This window comes from Lates calcarifer, linkage group LG8, assembly GCF_001640805.2.
Source record: "Lates calcarifer isolate ASB-BC8 linkage group LG8, TLL_Latcal_v3, whole genome shotgun sequence".
NCBI lineage: Eukaryota > Metazoa > Chordata > Actinopteri > Centropomidae > Lates > Lates calcarifer.
The window spans coordinates 11152032-11175716 of record NC_066840.1 but is presented as its reverse complement, the minus strand read 5'-3'; the positions used below and the strand labels follow the sequence as shown (position 1 = coordinate 11175716).

General features: G+C 42.7%; 4 protein-coding genes across 5 annotated transcripts; 2 read left to right on the top strand and 2 right to left on the bottom strand.

Annotated features, from left to right (window-relative positions):
* Positions 1-313: 313 nt before the first annotated feature.
* On the bottom strand, positions 314-6214 carry klb (klotho beta). Its single transcript, XM_018699642.2, is given in 8 exon segments — positions 314-1047; positions 1050-1120; positions 1541-2472; positions 2645-2901; positions 2987-3255; positions 3362-3875; positions 5121-5657; positions 5659-6214. Coding segments are annotated over 8 exon segments (3156 nt in total). The 5' UTR covers positions 5887-6214; the 3' UTR covers positions 314-699.
* Positions 6215-7550: 1336 nt separating this feature from the next.
* tlr1 (toll-like receptor 1) lies at positions 7551-11109 on the top strand. Its single transcript, XM_018699575.2, has 2 exons — positions 7551-7837; positions 8367-11109. Exon 2 carries the CDS (start codon positions 8374-8376, stop codon positions 10774-10776), a length of 2403 nt encoding a protein of 800 aa, XP_018555091.1. The 5' UTR covers positions 7551-7837; positions 8367-8373; the 3' UTR covers positions 10777-11109.
* Positions 11004-18454, bottom strand: ints10 (integrator complex subunit 10). Of its 2 annotated transcripts, XM_018699577.2 has the most exons (18): positions 17934-18454; positions 17727-17794; positions 17529-17632; positions 17204-17343; positions 17039-17120; positions 16802-16942; positions 16491-16665; positions 15926-16095; positions 15689-15828; positions 15374-15527; positions 14788-14870; positions 14298-14453; positions 13570-13678; positions 13100-13179; positions 12750-12912; positions 12527-12620; positions 12165-12233; positions 11004-11638 (listed from the first exon to the last, which is right to left on the bottom strand). In XM_018699577.2, the coding sequence occupies exons 1-18, from the start codon at positions 18060-18062 to the stop codon at positions 11482-11484; spliced, it is 2214 nt and encodes a 737-aa protein (XP_018555093.1). In that variant the 5' UTR covers positions 18063-18454; the 3' UTR covers positions 11004-11481. The 2 variants fall into 2 exon arrangements, with proteins under 2 accessions (XP_018555093.1, XP_018555094.1); XM_018699578.2 differs by lacking the exon at positions 12165-12233 and having other exon boundaries at positions 17934-18452.
* Positions 18455-18678: 224 nt separating this feature from the next.
* slc25a51b (solute carrier family 25 member 51b) lies at positions 18679-23489 on the top strand. The gene is made up of 2 exons (XM_018699579.2): positions 18679-18843; positions 20716-23489. The coding sequence occupies exon 2, from the start codon at positions 20791-20793 to the stop codon at positions 21721-21723; it is 933 nt and encodes a 310-aa protein (XP_018555095.1). The 5' UTR covers positions 18679-18843; positions 20716-20790; the 3' UTR covers positions 21724-23489.
* The last annotated feature ends 196 nt before the right edge of the window (positions 23490-23685 follow it).

Sequence of the window (23685 nt, the reverse complement as noted above, 5' to 3'; positions counted from 1 at the left end):
CTGTAATCACATGAGCTTTTTATGTATTTTGGGTATTCTTCCTAATTTTTAAGGAGGCATTTTACGGTGTGCTTCATTATAAGCTGCAAACAGTGACACTAGGGGGCATCATTGTGCCATGGAGATTCACGCAGTCTTCAGCACACAGTGAACATAATCATCATCATCTGTTTGAATGAAGTGGATACCACTTGAAAATACTTTTAAAAACAAAATTGATGCAATACACAATTAAATCTGAGATAGACTTATCTTATATCACATAAAATATCACACTAAAGTCACAATTTATTCTGATATTCTGACAATGTAATCATCACTAACTGACTTTATTACAATACTAGAATCATGACAATGACATATTTTCTCCACAGTGAAGGTCAGGAATAAGGCAACAACAACATTTATCTAAAGCATTCGTTCCCCTTTACTGTAAACAACAGAACTCACATAATCTCAGAATCTCATCTCTTTAATAAATGTATAAAATAATTTACACAGTTCCTCTTATTGATTACCCTCCAACTAAATAAACAGTTATTACCATAAAATGGATGAAGACACTTCCTCTTCACAGTGATTGTGGATAACCTGATCACACAACAAGCATTAATGGACCAGACACAATGTCAATGTCTGTCAATGAGCTACACACAGTTTGCCTGCCTTCACAGTACTGATTCAACCTCTTCTACAGTGTTAGCACTTAAGAATAGGAGGACATGAGCACACAGGTACTCCTTCCCTCCTTCTCCTCCTGCTCACCCTATTCATCATCCTCCCTCTGCCTTTTGCTTGTTTTTTCTTGGTGATGACAACGAAGACGACGAGTGACGCCAACATAACAGCTGTAACCAGGAGGCAGCCCCCAAAAACCAGCATGGCTTTGTTCTTGAACATCCACGCGCACACCAAGCAAGGTTCGTGCGACCTGCAGGTCTCCACTGTGTCATCTTCTGGGAAACCACTGTGAGCGATAATATCTCTGTAGACAGCGACGGAGGCCTTGGCTTTGGATTGGTGTTGGGTTGAACGTGAAAAGCCCAAATTGAGGGACTGTCTCGATCTTGCAGTTTCCACATGTAGAAACCCTGCAGGTTAACCCCATCTAACTGGCGAGCTGGGGACAAACAGAAAAAAGAATAAGAATAATTTATCTACCCCCCCCCCATGCAATTTAAATAAACCAGATATACTGTTAACCCTCCTCTGTTAGAAAACAACATGTTTGTATGTGCAAATACAGTAAGGCCATAAAGGGCAAAGTATGAACACAACACTGATCGGCACTGTCTCTGGACTGTGTTTCTCTGCCCTCCTCTCTGTTTTTATGATCGTCATGGTTTCTCATAAAGTCTTGGTTTTATAGTAGGAATCAGTATGGTCATAAAATTCTGTATTGCCCGAGGGCTCGTGCTTATGTCCCACTGTCTTGAACACTGCAGAGCTCCATTTTGTTCCTACTGAGATATGATTACATGACACATTCTGGAGAATATTACATATTGGCAGACTGATAGAGATGAAATGCATGTCCCACCTTTTAGAGCCTCTTGCAGGTGACTCCTGAGGTAATGTTGCCTGAGTTTGTCCTTTACAGGAGCCTGATCATCAACCCCACTGGCTGTGACAATGACAGGTAGAGCCCCTCCATATCTCTGGCTCACCCAGTTAAGGATCTTCCTCAGGCCCCAGGGTACAAGAGCCTGCCCCACACTGGATGAGGGCCAGGTGGGGTCAGAAAGGATCTGACAGTCATGATCAGGGGGTTGTTTTTGACGAAAACTGGCTTGAGCATGGGGATATGGAGACACCAAACGCGTGGTAAAATGATTCAGTGCGATAAAACTCAAAGCCCCTCTCAGCTCTTCCTCCTCCATCTCAGTAAAACTAGGCAGAGGAGATCCAGGCAGGCCCATTACTCGAGCTCTCTCTTCCAGATATGCCTTCATCTCTTGTGGATAGCCCCCCTTGCTGTGCTTCTCCTCATATCTGGCTCCCAGCAACGGGTCTAAGAAACGGCCAAGTTCGAACAAAAGAAATCTCTGTGCTGCTGCCGTATGCGAGTCCAGGAAGGGGACGGCAGGTTCGGCCCAGTCAGCGTGTAGTGCAAGTGATACCAGTGCTTTCTGTTGACTGTAATGTTCCCTCTCATATAACCTCCAGGCCTTTGCATGAGCCAGAAGAAGGTTATGAGCTGCTTGATGCTTCTCTCTTCCACCGGAATAAACATCTACGAGTCTGTTCGGCTCATTGATAGTGATCCAGTATTGAACCCAGGACCCCAGCTGCTGGTAGCAGAGAGCTGCATATTCCTGAAAAGCTTCAACTGTGCTGTAGTTGAGCCAACCTCCAGAGGCATGCACTGGCCCAGGCAAGCCCAGATTTGGAGCTCTGTGTGTCGGGTAGTAGAGAATTACGAGAGCCTCCAGGTTCAGCCTCTTGAGCTCGGTCAGGACACAGCGGTAATACCTTTATAGATGTGATAACAATGTGAGACAAAATACAGAATTAGGAGTTAATTTCTGTAGAAAGACTGACTGACTCAAATAAAGACAGTAGGGATTATCATAAAATTACAATTAGGATGACTTTTGGGGAAGACCAAAATTGTGACAGTCCACGTTTGTGTGTGTATTTCTACCTCAGGGCTTCAGTGTTCACATTAGAGAGGTCTCCCTGGGGTAAAATCAGAGACCAGTTTAGGGCGAAGCGGTAGTGAGAGGCCCCGGAGGACTCAAACAGGCGAAGATGACCATGGATGGCCAAATAGTCTGTACACTGGGCTGGCCTCGTGTAGAGCTTCACCCCTGGGACTGGACGCAGTGCGCCATCTCCAGTCAGGTTCCAGCTGTACAAATGGGGGTCAGTAAACTGTGGTGAGAAAGGGTAGAAGTGGACCTATAACAAGAGAGTGACAGAGAGAGAGTGAATAGAAATGTTATTTAGTATTTTCTGCTGCAAAAACACCCGTTTGTCTTCTCACCTGTAAAGTAGAGTCTGCAATACCCCAGTGAAAGTCACAAGGGAAACGGCCATTGATTTCTGTGGAGGTTTCATCTCTGAGGAAACCATTATCAGCAACAACACGCTGATAATACTGAGCAGAGGTCTTGGGGGTCCTGGTTCGGTTTGGTTGGCTGAAGTCAATGTAGAAAAGGCCTCGTCTAACAGCGTAGCCGTAATTCCACTCAAATCCATCCACCAATGACCAGGCAGTGTAGCCAAACACCTGCACACCATCCAACTTAATAGCTGTATCAGAAAACACAGCAATAATAGAGAAAAAAGGACTTTACATATATGTTTCATGACAACATCATTACTCATGTTTGTTTGCTCTCTCCAGTTCTTCACCCACCTTGCAGGACCTGGTTGATAAAACTCTTTGTCAGATAGGTAGCCACTGTGTCCTCCCTTCCCACGCTCGCTTCAGAGAACCAGCCTCCCTCAGCCACCAGCACCCTCGGGTCCCCATACTCCAGCTTTATCCAGCTCAGTACACGCCTCAGGTCCGGGGTCACCGTCTGCCCATAAGGGACCAGGTTCCGGCCCAGACGGAGGTTGTTAGGCCCAAAGGACAGAGCAAAAAAGTCTGCTGTTCTCTGCACCCAGAGCTTCTCCTCAGGGGTGAATGTGGGCAGCAGGGTCCCATGCTTGATTTTTAAAGAGACTGGATAGTCCCCGTCTCCAAAGATGGGGTTGGCAAACCAGCCAAGCACAGCCTCTATTGACTGCTGGCAAAGCTCAACATTGGCAGTTGTGGCTTGGCCTCTTTGAGGCTCGACCCAGTGGGATCCCAGAACAATGGATATTTTACCCCTCTGAGCTGAGCGGAAGTTGGTGTTGTAGGTGTGCCATGCTTTGGCGTGTGCCTGGAAATCACAACAGGTATATTATTATGATACACTGTATTGTAGCCTTCAACAAAATCACAATAGCCATTTTCACTGATGGTATTTTGACACTTAACAGTAGAGAGGCACAGGTGTTGATAACAAAATGAATGATGGCTGGATTCCATTTAGCTGCTTCAGTTTCAGGGTCTTGTTCATGCTGCCTCACTGTCACACTGTCATAGCATATGGGCACACTTAAATAGAACAAAGCCTTTAGTCATTTTAAGAGTCACACCTGTCCTTTTGCCACTGTAATAAGAGTTGTGGAAAAGGCCTGTCAAGTGTTTTTAACACTGCAGAATTTTAAAGTATACACAGAGTAAAATGTAAAAACAAATATCTGTGCCACAGCTGCACAATCTTTAAAATTCAATAATTTAAAAATGTTTAAAAAAAAAAAAACACACACACACACACACACACACACACACACACACACACATCTGGGTTCATCATTAAAAGACAAACTTAAATTCCTTAAACTGGCCCAACTCTCTACACATCTTTATTGAAATTGGTTTTTAATTTCTTATTTCTTGTGAGGTCATACTTAGTAACAGATAAATGGGACAAAGATGTAACTTCCTCAGCGGATGGAACAGAGTAATCATGAAAACAATCTATGATGCACCAGAGAATTATTATTTGCTCATGCTATTTGCTCTGCTGTACACATGCCATCTGCGCTAGCTGCATAAATGTTTAAGTGATTATTAATGAGGCATATCTCCATGACTTCCTGTCACACACTGCCTCTCTACAGTACAAAAGTGCTGATGTGGAGGACTTTGACCTCAGTGTCTCTGTGAGTGTCCTGTTTACTGACCACAAACCTGTCAAAATAAAATATGATCAGCTGATTTTTGAAAAGATATGCTGGAAACAAGCATTAAGGCTTTGTGCTCAGCTGCACCAGTTGTATATTACAATGCAGTAAATAATAGTCTTTGTTGATTTAATTTGACTGCAGCAAAATATCAAAGCACTGGTGCAGTCGGTCTGCTTGCTTAACTATCTTGTGACCCAAAAATCATTTGGAGAATGCAAACATTCATTGACCATCATAAACTGATAAAAGTTGCAGAAGTTCAAAGTTCACAGAGGACCTATATCATTAGATAATTCTTCATGTACTGTTGTTAACGGCTCAGCAGCTACAGCACAATATCAGCACTGACTCATTAATCTACAGACTCCCAATCCACAGCCTGTCCAACTTACCCTGATCAGGTTATGGGCCACAATGAGAGAGCTGGAGAGACCCCCTGTCTCTCCAGGGGCGTGAACACCTGTCCCATACCCCTGTACAGCCACTAGGTATGGGTTATGCATTGTGAGCCAGTACTTAACACGACTCCCAAACGTGTGGAAACAAAAGGTAGCATACTCTTCAAACAGTCCCACCAGTGTGTCGTTTTTCCAGCCTCCATATCGCTCCTGCAGGACCTGCGGCAGGTCCCAGTGGTGGAGAGTGACAACGGGCTCGATTTTCTTTTCCAGAAGCCTCTCTATGAGGCAGCTGTAATGCTCCACAGCAGCTGTGTTGGGCTGATTCCTGGCATTCCCATCAGGAAAGAGCCTGGGCCAAGAGAGAGAGAAGGAGTATGATCTTACACCTAGCAACTCCAGTGCCTTAACATCTTCCTCCCAGTGAGTGTAGCTGTCACTAGCCACATTGGCAGTCTCGGTTGCCAAATCACCACTGACAGAAGAGAGGGTGAAGTGGTCCCAGATGGAGGTTCCCTTCCCCTCATGGCTCCCAGGCTCCTTCTGTCTGGAAGGCAGACGTCCCTGAACCCCAGAGGAATCCAGAGGGGAAGATGCCATGGAGAAAAGACTGGTCTTTGATGAGGGGGTCCGGCTTGGGCTGCTGCCAGATCTTCTTGCCCTCCCCGGGAGAACAGGCCGCCTTGTTCCAACCACACACCAACAACAGGACGCAGAGGAAGAGGCGCTGACATGTGGGAGGAGAGGGATGGTCCGGCATACTGAAGGAGTCCACCTTGTCTCAGAAATGCACTTGAAAGGGGTAGCTGGTGTCAGTCAGAGCAGCTGCTCTGTTCAGTGTCATAAATCCTCTTGCGATTGACAAAAGATCCATGATGGTGGTTAGGAAGGGAGAGAAATGATCACAGCTGCGAGAGAGGGTCATCTGAAGCTGTGAGGTGCTGCCGTATCCATCTGATATCCTGGTCAGACTTCCCTATCTCTCCCTTGGTATACTTGTCCTCCCACAGCCCCTCCCTACTACATACTGTTCACACATACAAAGGTTGAGTCATATCCACACTTGCTTTTATTACTATACCTCTGAGAGGCATCAGGTGAATTATTGTCACCTGTAATCCCAAAAACACTCCAATGTCTTCAATTACATCACCCAAGAAAAGACTCTTTAAAAGAGAGGACTGACACTAAAGAGGATCCCTGTAAAGACACACACACATAGAGCACTAGACGTGCGGTTGCTAGACATGCTGTAAAGAAGGTTCTTGGGTCAATAATTAGCTTGTACTCTGATCTTAGCTCCACAACAGTAGTAGTGCACATTGTGGTCAGTTCCCAATAAACACATACAGATTTTTTGCACATTTAACTTAGGGTATTTCATTTTACCACTATGTGTTCACATGTTCGAGATATATTTAGGACATTTATTTTAAAAAGAGGGGAGAACAGGATAATGAAGTGCAGCCTGATTTTAAAAAAACAGGCCGTTTTCTGTTGTCTTATTGCCAGGAGCTGTGAAGCACGTTCACAGTGTTCTTCCGAGATTTGATCAAACCACATCAGGTAAGAACAGTCACACCAGCTCATATGACCTTATTCAATTAAGCTCCACTTGCCCTTTGAGTAACAGCCACTGAGCCAAGGAAAAAGCAGAGCTGCCGGGCTAAAAACACTGTCGGGAAGTGTGTGTGTGTGTGTGTGTGTGTGTGTGTGCATGTTTGTGTGACTGTCCATCTGTCTGTACACACGCTTGTCTTTGATTAAGCCTCCCAGTCAGAATACTACAGTTCAAAGCCCATCAAAAAGCCCCTTTCTCATCCACCCTCATTAAGGCGGTGTGCACAACTGAGAGTAAACAGCATAGTTGCCGAGGAAACATTCTGCTTCAAGGCATTAGTGGGATAAGTCAATCGAGTTGGGAAGTAGTCATTTTGCCACCCAGACTGACCTCAGCGTGGTCGCTATGATACAGAAAAGATGCATCAAAAACATTGAGCTGCATTGTAATTGTATATTGTTCATGCAACTCACAGCACCCTTATTACCATATTGGGAAAAAAACTATTGTTTTTGCAGTATAGTATGTTTGTGACTGAGTACTGCCCTGTTTCTTTGTGTAGATGAAATAAAGTGAACGTCTTTTACAGTGTAACAGTGTACTGTATCAAAGATGTACGGAAGACTTAGTTGGCCAGAAAAAAGATTAAGATTTAAATTACATTCGATCTCAATTGAAACTGAAGAACAACAGTTAGACCAGATATAAATTTCACGTCCCAGACAGTGATATAATCTACATAATATGCTCATTGCTGATAATAATCATTTTCTTCAGTAGATTTTAGGGAAGTGAAAAGAGGATATACATGTGAGAATAAGTGATTGGTCTTCAGTTTTCATTTCTGCATCTGTTTCCTCTTTCCATCCTCATTTACTGTAACATCAGAGGCTGTTGTGAGAGACAAAGAAGAAGGCAGATCCTCTGACTAAAATTAGTCTTTTTTGATTCCCCCCCTGTGCGATTTTGAACTTCTGCAACTGATATTTTTATGGACCGAGAGCAGATACCTTTTGCTACTGCTACTTCACTTGACAAATATTCAGATATATAACGGACTGCAACATATCAACTTATTAAATGCTCAATAAGTTAACAACATAATAAGTACAGTGCTTCTGCCGAAAAAATTCATCTGACTTCAGTACAGGTTAGTGCCATATTTTGTCTGTTTTTGTGCTGCACTGTTGTTGAATTTAGTTTTGTTTAGATTTGATTTATCTTTTGCTAGGGTTATTTATTATTCTGTAATTTAGTTATAATTTACCAGCCAGTACCAGTATTTTACCAACATAGTCTCTTGAAATTGACATGTCATCTTAACTAATATAGCAGAATATCAAGATTATGCAAACCAACATGCAGAAATGGTTTCAAGGCAAAGTCTATATAAGCATAAAACAGCTGAAGCATTTAATACATAATGGCTGCAACTGCATATTAAAAACAAACATCTGTGACTATGGATTTGAAGAAATTTATATCTGTATTTAAATTTTGTTATGGAATGTGTAGAACCTTATGAGTGATTAAAGTTTATTCTCAAACAAATGACTTCCTGTTTTGACCAAGCAGACACTGCAGGTCAAATGAGGAAAAATAAACAATACAATTACACATGTAGTCTCTGTGGGATGAACACTGATAACATAGATGTTTATTTCCTTACTTTTATTCAGGCAAGCAATGAGGCCCATGACTGCTACCCTCTGGGCAGCTATAATGTTTGTGGGACTCAAACTGATTACAGCATCACCTAACATCAGCATCGTAGACCGCTCATCTCAAAACCTCTCATCTGTCCCAAGAGACCTGCCACAGACGGTTGAGTTTTTAGACCTTTCATGCAACCACATAAAGCAACTACACAGAGAGGACTTTAAAAACACTCCTCTCCTGACATTCCTGAATGTGTCATGGAACAGTCTGGAAGGAATCGATCCAGAGACGTTCCTTGACACGCCGCTCCTGGAGAATCTGGACCTGTCGCACAACAGACTGAGGAACCTGTCGGGTCAGCAGTACCTGCTACACACAGGGAACCTTCTGATGCTAAATCTGGCCTGGAACCCATTTCTCACCATGACGCTGGGGAGTGCGTTCAGTTCCCTGGTAAAACTGGAGAGATTAGCACTTGGAGCAAAAAATATCAGTATGGGTGATTTTAAGAATATTGCTGGAGTGAAACTACGCACATTGACCCTTTGCGTGGGGCCTGAACTGGGCTATGAGGCAGGCAGCCTGATGGATGTTCACACTCAAAGGCTTCAGGTAGCCTTCAGTAGAAATCCAATGATAAACCGCTATCTGGTTGGTGATGCTCTGTCACTCTTTGTTGAAGTGGAATTCATGATAATGACAGGTGGCTACAGGGAACTAAGTGAGCAGCTGAGCGAGAGAATGGAGATCCGCACTTCTCATCTCTACCTTACCAACATATCAATCCGATGGCCAGACTTAACTCACTTTGTAAATGTGGCTCTGCTTACATCTATTACCCATCTGAGCGCCTCCGATGTGGTCATATCCAATTTGCCTCGTAAAGACACTAATGTGCCCAAGACATCTAAAATGAAGTCCTTTTCAGCCAGCAGGGCAGTGGTGAATTCTTTCTTCTTTTCACAGGAGTGTGTATACAACTACTTCATCAGTTTGCCAGTGGAGAGCATGGCAATCACTGAAACTTCAATTGTACACATGACATGCCCAAAGTCACCAAGTCAAATCCTTCAGCTGGATTTTTCCAATTGTGCTCTATCTGACACCATCTTCTCCAGAGTGGAGGGTGCCAAAACCCTTGAATGTGAGAATCTGGGCAATGTGAAAAAATTGATTCTGGTCGGCAACAATCTCAAAAGTCTTAAGTTGCTGAGCCAACGTGTGCAATACATGAAGTCCCTGCAAGAACTGGACCTCAGCCTCAACACCCTGGTTTATGACGGTCTGGAGGAGTGTGTCTGGCCACCAAACATCACCACTATGACTCTGTCTTCTAATAGTCTGACCGACTCAGTTTTTAAATGTCTACCAAAAGGAACAGAAACACTGGACCTCCAGAACAACCAGATTTCTGTGGTACCACCATCCATCTTGAAACTGGAAAACCTGTCATCTCTGAATCTGAATGCTAACAGGCTGCGAGACCTGCCTGTATGCAACGGTTTTCCCATACTGAACAAGCTTCTGCTGAAGTCAAATTCCCTCCACGCCCCATCTGTGAACAAACTTGAGAGCTGTCCCAAACTGAAAACCCTGGATGTCAGTTACAACCCTTTCACATGCACCTGCGCTCTGAGGGGTTTCATAAGCCTTGGCATCAAATCTGAAAAGAATAGTCACACAGGAATTGAGTTGTTGAACTGGCCATTGGACTATTACTGCACCTACCCAGATGACGTTAGAGACTCCACCTTGAAAAGCATCTCGATCCCATTGGTCTCCTGTGACGTTGGCGTTCTAGCAGCCACTATCTTGTGCCCAGCAGTGGTAGTGATTGTGGCGGTTGTGACCCTGTGCCACCGTTTGGATGCTCCCTGGTATATGGGCATGATATGGAAGTGGACCAGAGCCAAACATCGTGCTAGAACGCGACATCTTCGACCTGAAGACCTGGTTGGTGTGGAATTTCATGCTTTTGTGTCTTACAGCCAGCATGATGCCGACTGGGTGCGCGATTCCCTCCTTCCCAACCTTGAAGGTTCTGCAGGAGGGCTCAGAATCTGCCATCATGAGAAACACTTTGTGCCAGGAAAGACAATTATTGAGAACATCATCGGCTGTGTGGAGAAAAGCCGACGCTCTGTGTTTGTGCTCTCTGCTCACTTCGTCAAGAGTGACTGGTGCCATTATGAGCTCTACTTTGCCAGCCACCAGCGCCTTTCTCGGGGATCGGACAGCATTGTGCTGGTGCTGCTCGAGCCTCTGCCTCAATACACAATTCCATCCAAGTACTATCAGCTGAAGTCAATGATGAGCCGGCACACCTATCTGGAGTGGCCACAGGACAGGGCCAAGCACAGGCTGTTCTGGGCTAACCTCAGAGCTGCCCTACAGGCAGACCTTCCAAGTGCACCTGAAATAGAGGAGTGACTGTGAGGGGAAGAGTTAAAAAGGAAAAGAAAGGAAAGGAACAGAGGAGACATTTTGCAAGAGGGAACACTGTAGGATTAAAAACATGCGGGTGCACTGGAAAAGAGTATTCTTTCTTTAACACATGAGAATACTTTCTTGACCTAAAGCTTCTATTTTTGTGCTATAAGTTGAAGATGAACTGACTGTTCTAAGCTTGTAGGATATAAATCATATAGTAACGTCAATTTCTTTAAACCATTCAACTGACATTTAATGGTACCATTCATATAAACTAACAAGTTGATCAAGTTTGTAACAAAAACAATAAACTTTATCCAAGAATATCAAAAATGCACTCGATTCTTTTGTCAATACTGACATCCACAAAATATCACAATATGATTAAACCACTTCAAATATGGTTAAGCACATACTGTAATTAATACCAGTGAACAAGAAAACTACACACACACTATGAAAACTGCATGAGCGCTGTATAATTCAAATCCAGTATTCTCTCCAACTCTCTGGAAAGAGAGATCCACTTTTAAGGCAAGAAATCTTCTTAGTTTCATAAGAGTTCGATGATGGATGAAAAAGACATGAGAGCTAGAAATGATGTGTCCTCTGTTGAGACAGCAGCAGCTGTTGGGGTCATAAAGTCAGTCGAGCTGCATGAAAACTGCCTGGAATATCAATGGTGAAAAAGTCACAGGCCGGGTGTCAAGGAAGAGACTGGATGATGATGATTTTCTCATTGATGCAGAAACGGTGAAGTACACTCAGCAGGTTCTCTCCACAGCGCGACACCTGCCTCTCCATGGCCAAGCGGAAATCTTCTTTCACTCCTTTGGTGATTCCACGAGTCACCGTGTGATGTCTGTAAGAGTAAAGGGATAAAAGAAAATAATAAACACAAACATACAAAATTGTCAGAAATGTATTATGTTGAGCTGATTTGTCACAAACACAGAGACTGAGATCTATATGACCTATGCAGTAAAGACAAAGTCATGGAAACAGCATGTTACTTTTTTTCTTACACACCAATCAGCCAGTCAAGATTACACAACAAAAGTTTCACTGTCATAAACAAAAACCACATAAAACATGTCCACAAATGAAATGAGATCAAGTGTTATGAAAAGGCAAAAAACTAAATTGGCTGTACAACAAGACCAACATCATCCTCAAATAACAACAACAACAGTGATGACCACAGAAAGACGAGCAATGGCTCAAATTAACAAACGCCGACAGGAAATCAAAGAACGTCTAACTCTTGATGTAAAATGACAGGCCCAAATCAAAACTGGGGGGATGACAAGCCTTGAAGTTGGGAATGAAGGAAGGGTGACTGGTGTCGGGGGAGGAATGGGGACTGTGGGAGGAGGGGCCTGGGGTACCTGTCCATCGCCTGCACCCCTTGTAGCAGAAGGGTATTTAACTCCACCCCCAGGGCGGGACTAGGGTTCCTGAGGGACAGCAACATTCAACAACTCTCAGTCAGTGAGGGTGCATTCAAGTGTCTGAACTTCTACAGCAATGAATGAAGGAGTTTGAAAGAAGCTTTATTTTAACCACAAACCCCTTCTCATTAAAATGCCCGCTCCATTAACAGCATTTTCATTTCAGAGTAAAATTTTCCCCACAGGCCATGTCTACTTAGATCATCAATCAATAGCACTGTTTTCTATAAAAACACACCAACAGAACGGGAGAGTGCAGAGTCACGATGCTAACTGCAGGGTTTCTGTGAGGCGCTTACTTGATCAGCATTCCCTGATTGGGCAGCAGCTCCAGTTGAATCCTCCCTCCCTCTGGAGTACGCAGGTATGCAAACTCTTCCAGCATGTCAATGTCTGACAAAAATCATGAGCTTATGGAAACTAACAAGTAACCACAGAGTAATTAGTCTATGTACAGTATTTACAAATCTATTCTAGTCAGGTTCTGTTGTGGCTCTATGAGTAGTCAGAAAAAAAGGATACTGGTGACATAGTTGAAGAAATTCTCGTACTGGAAACTGCCTTGCTGACAGATTTTATCCACCGCCTTTAAAAACAGCATCTCACCGTGTGGCCAGTCGTACTGCAGAAGCACCACCACGTGACCGAGGGACAGGTCGTCACGATTGTCTGTGAAGGCACGGAGCTGATTTTTGCCAAAATGAGAAAAGAAGAAAGATGTTTAGACTAAGTTTTATATCTGCACAGTGTTGAAAAATGCATCAGCACAAATAGCGATCATCTACAGTCTACCTACAAAAATTACAGACTCAAACCCCCTCCCCCCTCAAAAAAAATGAATTATAGACTTAAGACTTAATTAGAGTAAATACCTTGAAGCAGGCCAGCATGAGCTGGAGACAGAAAGGTAACATAGCTTTGCTGGTACAGGGAAGCAACCTCAGGTCATTACCTAATTATGACAAAAAAAGAGGCAGTGCATAATGTTCTGGTGTAATACTAATTATACATATCTGTGTCACACTACAAACTGTTATTATAATAACTTCTGTATTTTGATTCACCAAGGGATAACAGGAGTTTCAACAAAGCCAACAGTTATTCAAGAATATGCAAATTACAGCAAGGGGAACTCATAGTGCAAGTGATACTACGGTATTATAGTAGTATTGAGTTAGTGGTCAACATACAGACACCACCTTCCGTCAGAAAATATGAACCCATGTTGCACTCAACACAAAAAGTATATTAGATGTCAGTTTCTTCACATAAAGTTAAGAGCTGTACATAGCTCAGAGTTGGCATGTGATGTCTCTTTTACAAAGCACAGCAAAGTGTTTACCTTTTCTCGTTTTGGTCTTGACTCTACCCAGATCTTCTGGGGTCTTTGTTGGTTCATGGTTTGGGGGCACCAGCCCACTGACCACGTCTAGCAGCTTCTCACAGGCCATCTGATGAAGAGATATGATACAAAATCTACATCACAGCTGTAAATCGGGGCAGAGATATTACACAAAATTGAATTAAAGCCAAGTGTCATTTGGATTCTCATTGTAAGCATGTTTTATATATTGTCTATGTGTTATGCAGATCATCAAGTTTAAAGCCAGCAATATAATTGTACTTAACTTGAAATGTATCTCTGAGCTTGAATTTGACTATGATGCCACCCACAGGCCAATTAGTGTCATAGATTCATTTTTAAGGCTCGGCCCACAGAGCATCAGCAGATCTTAGAATATACTGAAAACAAATCAGCTCCTCACATATATAACATATAAGTGCATCAGTATAGACAAGATTACAACAATTGCTATCTGCAAAGGGGAATTAAATGAACAAGACTGTAAATCACAATTTCACTGGGATACTATAATAGTCTGAATTTATGTACAATGTTACAGTGTAACACAGGATAATGTATTTAGAGCCACCTGTGCATTTAAAATATATGCAAATGAAAAAGGGAATGAATCCTGTGTGTACATCTACAGTATGTCTCTTAATGCCTTCCTTCCTTGCATGTGCGTCTATGTGTGTGTGTGTGTGTGTGTGTGTGTGTGTGTTTACCCTGTACTCTCCCAGTGCATAGTGGCAGGAGGCCTGCTGTATCAGGGCCCTGTGGTGCTCCAGACTGGCCTGACCTGAGGGGCTCTGCTGCCCAGGCTGAGGCTGCAGCACCGCAGCCATCTGGTGCAGGCTGGAGAGGGCCTTACGGTACTGTCCCTGGAAAGTGAGCCAGACATACACAGTAAGCTATTTTAATATTTACAAATATCTCCCAATTAGGATAAATATGTATTTGTCTCATTTATATTAAATTTCTGTCAGTTTCATCCACTTGCTGTCATCAGTTGTGGAATGTTTTATAAACTCTTCTTGTACCATTCTATAAATACTGTATACATTATTTATAAACTTAATTATTGTATATTTTATTATGATATTATAGGTGCCTCCATTTCCCAGCAGGGATTGATAAAGTTTAATTTAATCCAGTGTGAAATGATAAAAGAGTGCAGCAGGTGTTTTGTCCCAAACAGAATCTTAAGTTTCTTGCCTGGTATATGATCATGTCAGTGAGGAATATTCTGAACCACAGCCAGCTGTCTGTCTTCCATGATGCACAGATCTTCTTGAACTCTGTCAAAATGCAAAGTTACAAAAATATTCAAATGATTAATTTACTCATCTTATACTCATCTACACATGCCTACATAATCAGGCTCCTATAGAGCTGGTGATTCTGGCTCAGTAACAAGAGGAGCATCCACAGGGAATTTTAAGTTGGTCTTTTGTAAATCCTGATTCAGACAAATGGCTTTTTCTGTTTGGGGAATAAACATGTAGAACCCACAAAGCTAGAAAGCAATCATGACTATGATTATCATTTATGTGGCATTGGTTCATGCTATATGCCTGCTCTGATACAAATAAGCATTATGTTAAAAAAAAGGATGTTTTTTTCCTTGTCCCTCCACACAGAGAATTAAATAAAGTTCTTCATTCAAAAATTCAAACAATAACAGTAAAAATACATCTACCTCTGTTGCAGCTGTTGTGGTTGTTATCTTATGATATTGCAAAAGACTGGACCATGTCTGGATGTGTAAACAAAAACACAAACAAACGTTAGAGGTGCTTACCAGCTTCCAGGCCGTCATGGGAGTGAAGGAGATCCCAGCTCTCCCTTGCTGTGCGGAAGCTCTCCAAAGTCTCTGACCAGCTGGGCATCTCAGTCTTGTTCACTAAAATGTGTCGACCACGGCCTTTTCCCAACCCTTCCTCATCATCTGAGCTCTACAGTGACACACACACGTTCACAGTTATCAAAAAGCAAATGCAACGGAAGTAGACTATAGTCATATGCTGAAACCTATTTTAAAACCACATACACACACAACATGTGAAAGTAATCTATGTCACAAAAATCCTGCAGAGACATCTAAGTGATCACTGACCATTGTCTTCTCCCTCCCATCAGCCAGTTTGCGTTTCTTATGTGCATGTTTCACTGCTCCCCTCTCCACCTCCACGTCATTATACACAGAGCTCAAATCCTCTACAAGGATCCACGGCCCCGCACTTAACGCATTCACACCTGCCAAACAAAAACACATTATTTGATTACTATGCACAACAAAGGTGCATGTGCAGAAGAACTAGCATGAAATGTGCTAGCAAAGACAGAGGCAGACCCTGGAACAGTGCAGGCTGCACGGCTGAGACGTAGAGAAAGGCACTGCGGAAGAGGACGAGCGCAGCACAGATGACCACTTGACTGCAGCAGCGGGATCTCGTGTCTCCTTCCAGGCCAGGCAGGTAGCGACACAACTCCTTCACTCTCAGCAGCATGTCCACATAACTCCTAGTGCACACACATACACACAAATACAAAAATTAACCTTTTAAAAACATTTATACTACTCACCATCAAATGATATATATGTAGGTCTATGTAACATATGCAAGGAAAACAATCTAAACAATCTATTTCCATGTGCTCCTCACTTTTACAGATGTTAACTGTAATGTGCAAAATCTCTCTCTTAATTCATGTACGACGACAGACTAAATATTACAAACACCTCTTAGATTTATTCTGAAAATGCTGTATTAGACTGCATCAGTTTTAGCTAGGTGCACCTAATACATTACCATTAATTTGGTGTACCCTAATAATTTCATATAACAGGAGCTGGCTGAAGAAAAACAACCCTAAAGAACAGTACTGGCTGATTGACAGGCAGACTGAAAGAGCACCTCTGTCCCTTGTCCCCCTGCCACTCGCAGCGAGCTCCAACCACAGCGAGGATATCCAACAGCCTCTCCCAAGGCTCCACTACCACTGAAGACTTTTCCGACAGGCCGTCAATCACATAACGCTGGGAGCTACGGGACACATTGGGTGACTTCAGAGACCCACCTTCTTGAGAGCCTGTGAATATTGAGTGAATATTGAGTGAATATGGAGGCCTACTGCAGGACAGGAAATTTTAGAGATTCAAAATAATCACACTGGATTATGACTAAGGAAAAAAGTTAAGTACAACACTGAAAGAGTGCAGCTTTACCCTGTATCTGCATATCAGGTGAGGGTCCACGTGTAACATAACAAATGTAGAATTCAGCTGCTTTCAGCATGTACTTCTGCATCAGGCTGGCCGGCAAACGCATGTCCATGTTGTTAATGACCAAAGGAAGGACATCACACACTGTAATAGTACAAAATTGTATATAAAATAATAGCATGTAAAAATATTATGTAGCAAGTGTGAAAACCAACAGTTTAATGTAAATGTATCACTGACCAAAGAGTTTTCTAAAGCAGTTGACAGGAGTCTCCACGTTCTCGGACACCTCTGCTTCCAACAATGTCTCTCCTAAATTGACCTAAAAATACAGCAAAATGTTACCATTTAATGAATATTTACACTAGGTTCAAACATTAAAATGTTATTGGTATAATCACGTACCCCGTGTTGGACCACAGACTCTGGAAAGCGCTTCAGAAGGAGTAGCAACATCTCTGCCTTCTCCAAAGTGTTAAAACACTGCTCTGTGGCTTTCAGAAGCATCTCACACTGCACACGACCAGGAAGTGTCTCAAAAAGCCCTGAGACAAACACACACACACAAACATGGAGGAAAAAACAGATACTCTGTTTGTTTCCAAAACAAACACTATTTGTTGTAAGGCCACCTACACTTCATTCTCACACTCCTCAGAGTAAGGGTGTACACTAATAATATATGTGGCTGGTATACAAACTACTAACAAGGAAGTTCAAGTTCTCTCACCTCGTAAAAACTGTGCATGTTTATCCTGAGAGTCACTGCGCAGGGCAGCTGTGATAACACTGATCTCCCGCCAAACAGTGGGCTGCTCTGGAAAGTTTATAAACCTAAAGGATGGACAAATCATTGGCAACTGAGCACAGGCCTCATGACAGGGTGCCACTGACACTGCTATCATAGAGGACATACACTGTAACTCACATGTCATACAGGAGTCTCCCAGCAGAAGCTGTCCTCTCTGCATTGCGTTCAATAATGTACATTTCATACTGTGAAAACATGACAACAAAACAGAGGATCCTCACGTTTCAAACATGTGACACAGACTGATCAATTTTCAGAAGTTCATATAGCTCAGCTGGCTCCATGATCAGTAACTAAGCAGCAAAAGCTAAAGTTAAATGTTACCTGTATGTTGAAGTCTGCAGGGTACAGGGTCCTGGCTGTTATGAGCCAGGCTTTGGCCGCACAGGGATCATCTGACACCAGCTCCCGGGCTCTTTTGACCAAAAACTCGCAGTCTTTTTGCGCTGACATTGTTTTATATGAATTGAGCTTTCAGTGTCAAAGGTGTCACACAGACTCCACACGCAGCTCAGGCTGTAGTTCAATGCATACGGCTACTTACTTAAGTCTCGGTGGATAAATTTCGTGAAGCTACAGAGAGTTTATCTATACAAATTCTAAGGATACGGCTAGCAACAGCTAGCTAGTTAGCATTAGCTATATCTCTGTGTATTGACATCTTTGCAAGAACTGCCCACTAACCCGTGCTCTATTAGTCAGTTATCTTATAAAAATATAACAACCGTAACCATAAAGAAGAATACGTCATTTCAACATTACCAGTCCATTTAAAGTCATTTCAATATTATCAGTCAAAGCTAGTTCTTTATTTACCGACACATTTTCTCACGTTACGATAATGGCACACCGTTGTCGTAAAAATGGCTGCTTTACGGCCAACTGGCAAGCACTGCCCGATTGGCTAGTCGCACCAAAACAACGCGAAAATAGTTAATTTTTGACTTTTATACTAGATATATGTTGTGCGTCGCTTTATCAAGCCACACTACCATCCACTTACTTTGTACAATATGGTTAACTGAGTATTTAAATGCGAAACAAATTCTCTGGAGTCGGTTGTTTCTCCATCCCTGTACTCTCAGAACTGCAGTAGTGCGCAGGCGCCTACAGCGATCACCTGCTGCTGGGGCTGCAGACACGACCTACGATCCGTAGTGAACCAATTACCCTGCAAAAAACTACACTCCACCTGTCCAGGGACAGGAAAGACAGCGACTGGTGCATACGGCAGGTAAAGACAAATTTATGAGTCCGGCGGTTGACTGACCAAACTGTTGAGACGCTGTTTTTCAAGTGCCGTTAGCACAGTCAACAACCAGCGCTTGTCCGTTTTGACTCTGGTTATGCTAGCCACTTTGCATGCTAATCTGACTAGTATTTTTGCTGTAGCATGCTGCCATTACGTTCAACCATGTGTCAGTGTTTCCTAAATTCACCTTGAACACAAATTTGACGGAGTGTTACCAGTATAAGCGGGCAGGCCCAGCGACTAGCACTGTTGAGCTAGCTGTGTTGGCTAATTAACCTAGCATTGGTTTGTGTAGCTGTAGAGTTAAGCATGCTATTCCGCGGTGATTTGTTGATCTTTAGCCATGCATACGCTAACTAACTACTATAGGCGCGTGTCCTTGATGTAACTGAGATCAGGCCTCTGTCAGTAGAAGACCACTGGCAGGAGTCATGCAGGGACAGCAGGCATGACATGACAAGCTAGTGGATTCAGAGGAAGCAGCACATAGAGGGCGTGTTCGCCAAATATTTAGTCATGGAAAATCATCTGATTGCTTGACAGTGAGGTTGTCTCCATCGACATTTACTCAAGTAAAAGTAGCAACACTTACAAGTAAGAGTCGTGCATTCACAATTCTTGAGTACAGGTTAGTGTTTAAGTATGATCAGAAAAATGAACTAAAAAGCTGACAGTTCTCACTGTGCAACATGTATGCAGCATCTCAATATTGTAGCCAACTGCAGCAGAGCTAGTTTTACTCATTGTTGTACTGTTGGTTTGTTCAATTTACTTATTTATTACTTACTTATTAATGTGCTTAGTTACTTCCCACCACTGCAGATATGACATGGCAAAAGAAAAACAAATGTGCTGTACTTTAAATCTGGGGATTTTCAGGCTCATACAAGTCAGAAGTCATGTTGCATTCAGGTTTGTCACACTGACCTGAAACTGCTTGTAAGGATTTCTGGAGTGATATTTTGGTTTACGCACTGCAACCTCTAATGACCTCACTGCTTTGACACCACCATCTTCTCCATGACCTATATTTAGACAACTCCTAGAGAACTTGCTTTATGTACTAGAGTTATTTACTCACTTGTTTGTAATTTTGTAAGAATCTTGCTTTTATTTGAGCAGATTTGTTACTGCTGTTGTATGTGGCAGCTTCTGTCTTACCTCAAAAAAAAAAAAAAAAAAATACATGAAACACTTTATGATAATATTGATGGTGCTTTGTAACGTACAGTAAATGGGCCATGTGTCTTCTTCCATTCATAGCTGTACTCTCCTCCCCCATGACTAAGCTGGCACTTATCAGTCCGTTATGTTGTGTAACAACTCTTATCAGGGACCAGTTGGAGCAGCCTGGTTGTACAAATCTAAGCAGGTAGATGAGGTTAAACAGTTCAGTCTGCGTCAGGCAACGCTAAGCATGAAGCATTTAGCGTGTATGGGCCATTTAATCTAGACTGCAGCCAATATTTTGTTTGTTACAAAGAATATTTTCACAAATGAATCATATGAGCACATTTATTGACAAATATGCAAAAACAAATTATACTACATTAATGTTCTATAGACTGCAGTTTATATATATTTTATAGATGATAGATAGTTGCCATATTCAATTTAATGTGTTTTATAGTTTATTGGTTGGGTTTCATCTGCTTTTTATATGTAATTTGTGGTTATTTTCTAGAGAAGTTATTGCTCAAAAAAAATTATATTTGCTGTTACTGCCCCTCTTTGTGTTTACAAGCACATGTGTATACAAGTACATATTTCTATAAAATATATTTGAAAAAAACCCAATCATTAGAGATTAATCAGTTGAGTATATGTGATATTTTTTCTTTCTCTCTCCCACAGGGTGTATATATTTTACAGAGGAGTGTGGTTCTGATGTGATGCTGGAGGAGTAGGCTGCGGTGCACTGAGCCTTCCATGGCTGTTAGCACCATGGACTCTGAGTCAGCCCGGACACCTCAGCCCCAGGCTGCCCTGACTAAAGGAAGCCATTCCTTGCTGCCTGCTGGGGCTCTGAGTGCCAGACTGGGCACCCAAGGGAAGCACTATGTCTGTGGCTCCATCGCAGCTTTCACCAACATCGTGGTGACTTTCCCCATCCAGAAGGTGCTGTTCCGCCAGCAGCTGCACGGTGTGCTGGCCACCGAAGCCGTGCAGCAGCTCCAGAGGGATGGGCTGAGGAATCTTTACCGGGGCTTGTTGCCCCCGCTGCTTCAGAAGAGCACCACGGTGGCCATCATGTTTGGCCTGTACGAGGACTTCTCTAGAGTCTTATTGGACCGCGTCAATAACGGCGTGCCGGAGGTGGTCACACGAAGCTTTGCTGCAGCATTGGCAGGAACTGCAGAAGCCATCCTGACACCATTTGAGCGTGTGCAGACTCTCCTACAAGACCATCGGCACCATGGCCGTTTCAACAACACAGCCCACACCTTCCGGACACTTCTGACTGAGTATGGTGTCAGAGAGTGCTACCGTGGCCTCGTGCCCATACTCCTCCGCAATGGCCCCAGCAATGTGCTCTTCTTCGGTCTGCGGGGGCCTATTAAAGAGCAGCTCCCAGAAGCCACGAGCCGGGCAGGTCACTTGGTGAATGATTTTGTTTGTGGCGGGGTGTTGGGGGCAGCTCTTGGCATTATGTTCTATCCATTAAATGTGGTAAAGTCCCGGGCTCAGTCTCAGGTTGGAGGAGCCTTTCAGCCTTGCAGGATGGTGCTGCTAACAGTGTGGAGAGAGAGAGGTGGCAGCTTGGCTATGCTCTTCAGAGGGGCCCACCTCAACTACCACCGTTCACTCCTCTCCTGGGGGATTATCAACGCCACCTACGAGCTGCTGCTGAAGCTCATATGAGGGGGGTGCGGGATGAGAGTGGAGATGACAAAATAGAAAATATAAATCCAGAGAGAAAGAGAAAGTATTTAAAGGGAAAAACATGTATGGAGTGATAGAGGCAGTTTATTGAGAAGAAAGGAAATTGTAAAGTAAAGCTGACGCACTTGCTGAGTTTCCACGACTAAAAGACAGCGATGGAGTTGCACTTCTGACAGGGGCCATCAGTCAGTGTGAGATAACCACCTGCCATTGTGACTATTTACTGTTGTCAAAGTATTAATAACAAAAAACACACACTTTAGCCTACACAAAACTTGTGCCAGGGTCCAATTAAAATGCCCTTGTTTGCTCTGTGTACAGGAGAAAAAAAATTGTGGAACAAACTGAACTCCAGCGCTTTTTTCCACATTTTCAAGCAAAGGTTACTTGACTGGATAAACTGTTTTGTAGGAGAAGCTGTTTCTTTCTATGTGCTGTGTGCTGTGGTGTTTTGTAGACAATATCCATGTCTTTTTTTGACCAAGAGCACTTTGTCTGTGAAGCTGAATTCTGCCATTTAACTCAAACACTTTTGTGCTATTGACCATTGAAATACCCCCAAAATTATTGTCAAAGAGAATGTAATAAACTGTGTGAGTGTTGGTCCTTTTATTTCTCATTATACCCACTCTCAACCAATTCAGAGTAAATGTCAATGAGATCAGAAGGCTAGGAAAATGTTGAAATGAGTGTCAATGATACATGTTCTTGGAAATATTGTCTAGCAGGCACCTGCAGGCTGTTTTTAACCGTTTCTTCTTTGACACATAATTCATCAATGTGAAATGTTTTGTCAAACATTGTTTTTCTTCTTGACTTATTTTCTCAAAATTTTCTGGCAGGGTGTATGTGTTATTTGAGTTTTGACAAGTGCCCATTGATGTAAATGTCAGTAAAACATACAGTTACACCCATATCTTGTCTGATTTTATAATTTATTGGAAGAGGGAAAAATATTATAGAACCTAGACCATTCTATTGCAACAGATAATCGTGCAGAAAATGTTTTCCCTTTGTTTATGATAACATTGTCAGTTGCAGCTTCAGTAAAAGACCTATAATGAAAATGAATTTACCCATACGTTGTTGCTGTATTTGCTCAATTTTGGGCCACTGCTTGTTTATTGACTATAAAACAAAGTGTTCCTTCATATTTGTTTCCTTTTTCTAAACTTTGATGGATTGTTTTAAACATGCATCTCTCTCCCTTTGCTTAGTGTTTTATATTTCCTCCTCTCACGCTCACTCTCCTCCCTGTCAGTAACATCTGTTGACATAATGGGCTCAGATTTCAAGCTTGAGTAGATGCAGTCACCACGCGGCAGCTCTCCCCGGGTTCAGCAGCCCGAAGAGGAAAGGCATGCTGCTTGGACGTTGAGAGAGAGACTAGAACAGTAATGGTGCTGAGAGAAGACAGGGGCAGAGGGTAATGTTCAGTGGCACAAAAACCTCAAGCTGCCATGTGAACGGATCGCTTGGCCTATTTCTTCAGTTCTTTTCATTTTGTCTGCCCACAGCCTACTGTGTTTCATTAGGTCTTTTCAGGATTTTCCAGGGTTTCCTCTTCGAAAGTACAACTTTGTATTCTGCTGTGTTTTGAAAGTGGGACACCCCGCTGATACTAAATAATGCTGTTTATAATTACCACTGTTGGTGAAGCACAAGTTACCAAACTACTATGAAAATGTCACACTAATAATTGCAATTGTTTAAAATGCATCCATTAAAAGTTGACAGTGACTGAGTTTGTTGGGTGTGGCTGTTAATTGGGCTAAATGTCACATTTTCTCAAAGAATGAGCTTAAGTCATGAAAAATGTTTTTACTTATGTAACAGAGGCACTCATACATTATGAAACTGAATGGACTCTGTATCTTGTGACCTCTGTGCCAAGTCACCATGAGTCATACTTAACAATACCACATCTCATCTCTTTGACCC

Excerpts from the sequence above, each read along its gene's own strand:
- ints10 (XM_018699577.2), bottom strand. The coding sequence starts at position 18,062 with ATGTCAGCGCAAAAAGACTGCGAGTTTTTGGTCAAAAGAGCCCGGGAG. Across the intron at positions 14,454-14,787 it reads CTGACATGATCATATACCAG|GGACAGTACCGTAAGGCCCT; the intron begins GCAAGAAACTTA and ends CTCACTTTCCAG. Across the intron at positions 11,639-12,164 it reads GGGGTGCAGGCGATGGACAG|ACATCACACGGTGACTCGTG; the intron begins GTACCCCAGGCC and ends TTACTCTTACAG.
- slc25a51b (XM_018699579.2), top strand. The coding sequence starts at position 20,791 with ATGGCTGTTAGCACCATGGACTCTGAGTCAGCCCGGACACCTCAGCCC.
- tlr1 (XM_018699575.2), top strand. The coding sequence starts at position 8,374 with ATGAGGCCCATGACTGCTACCCTCTGGGCAGCTATAATGTTTGTGGGA.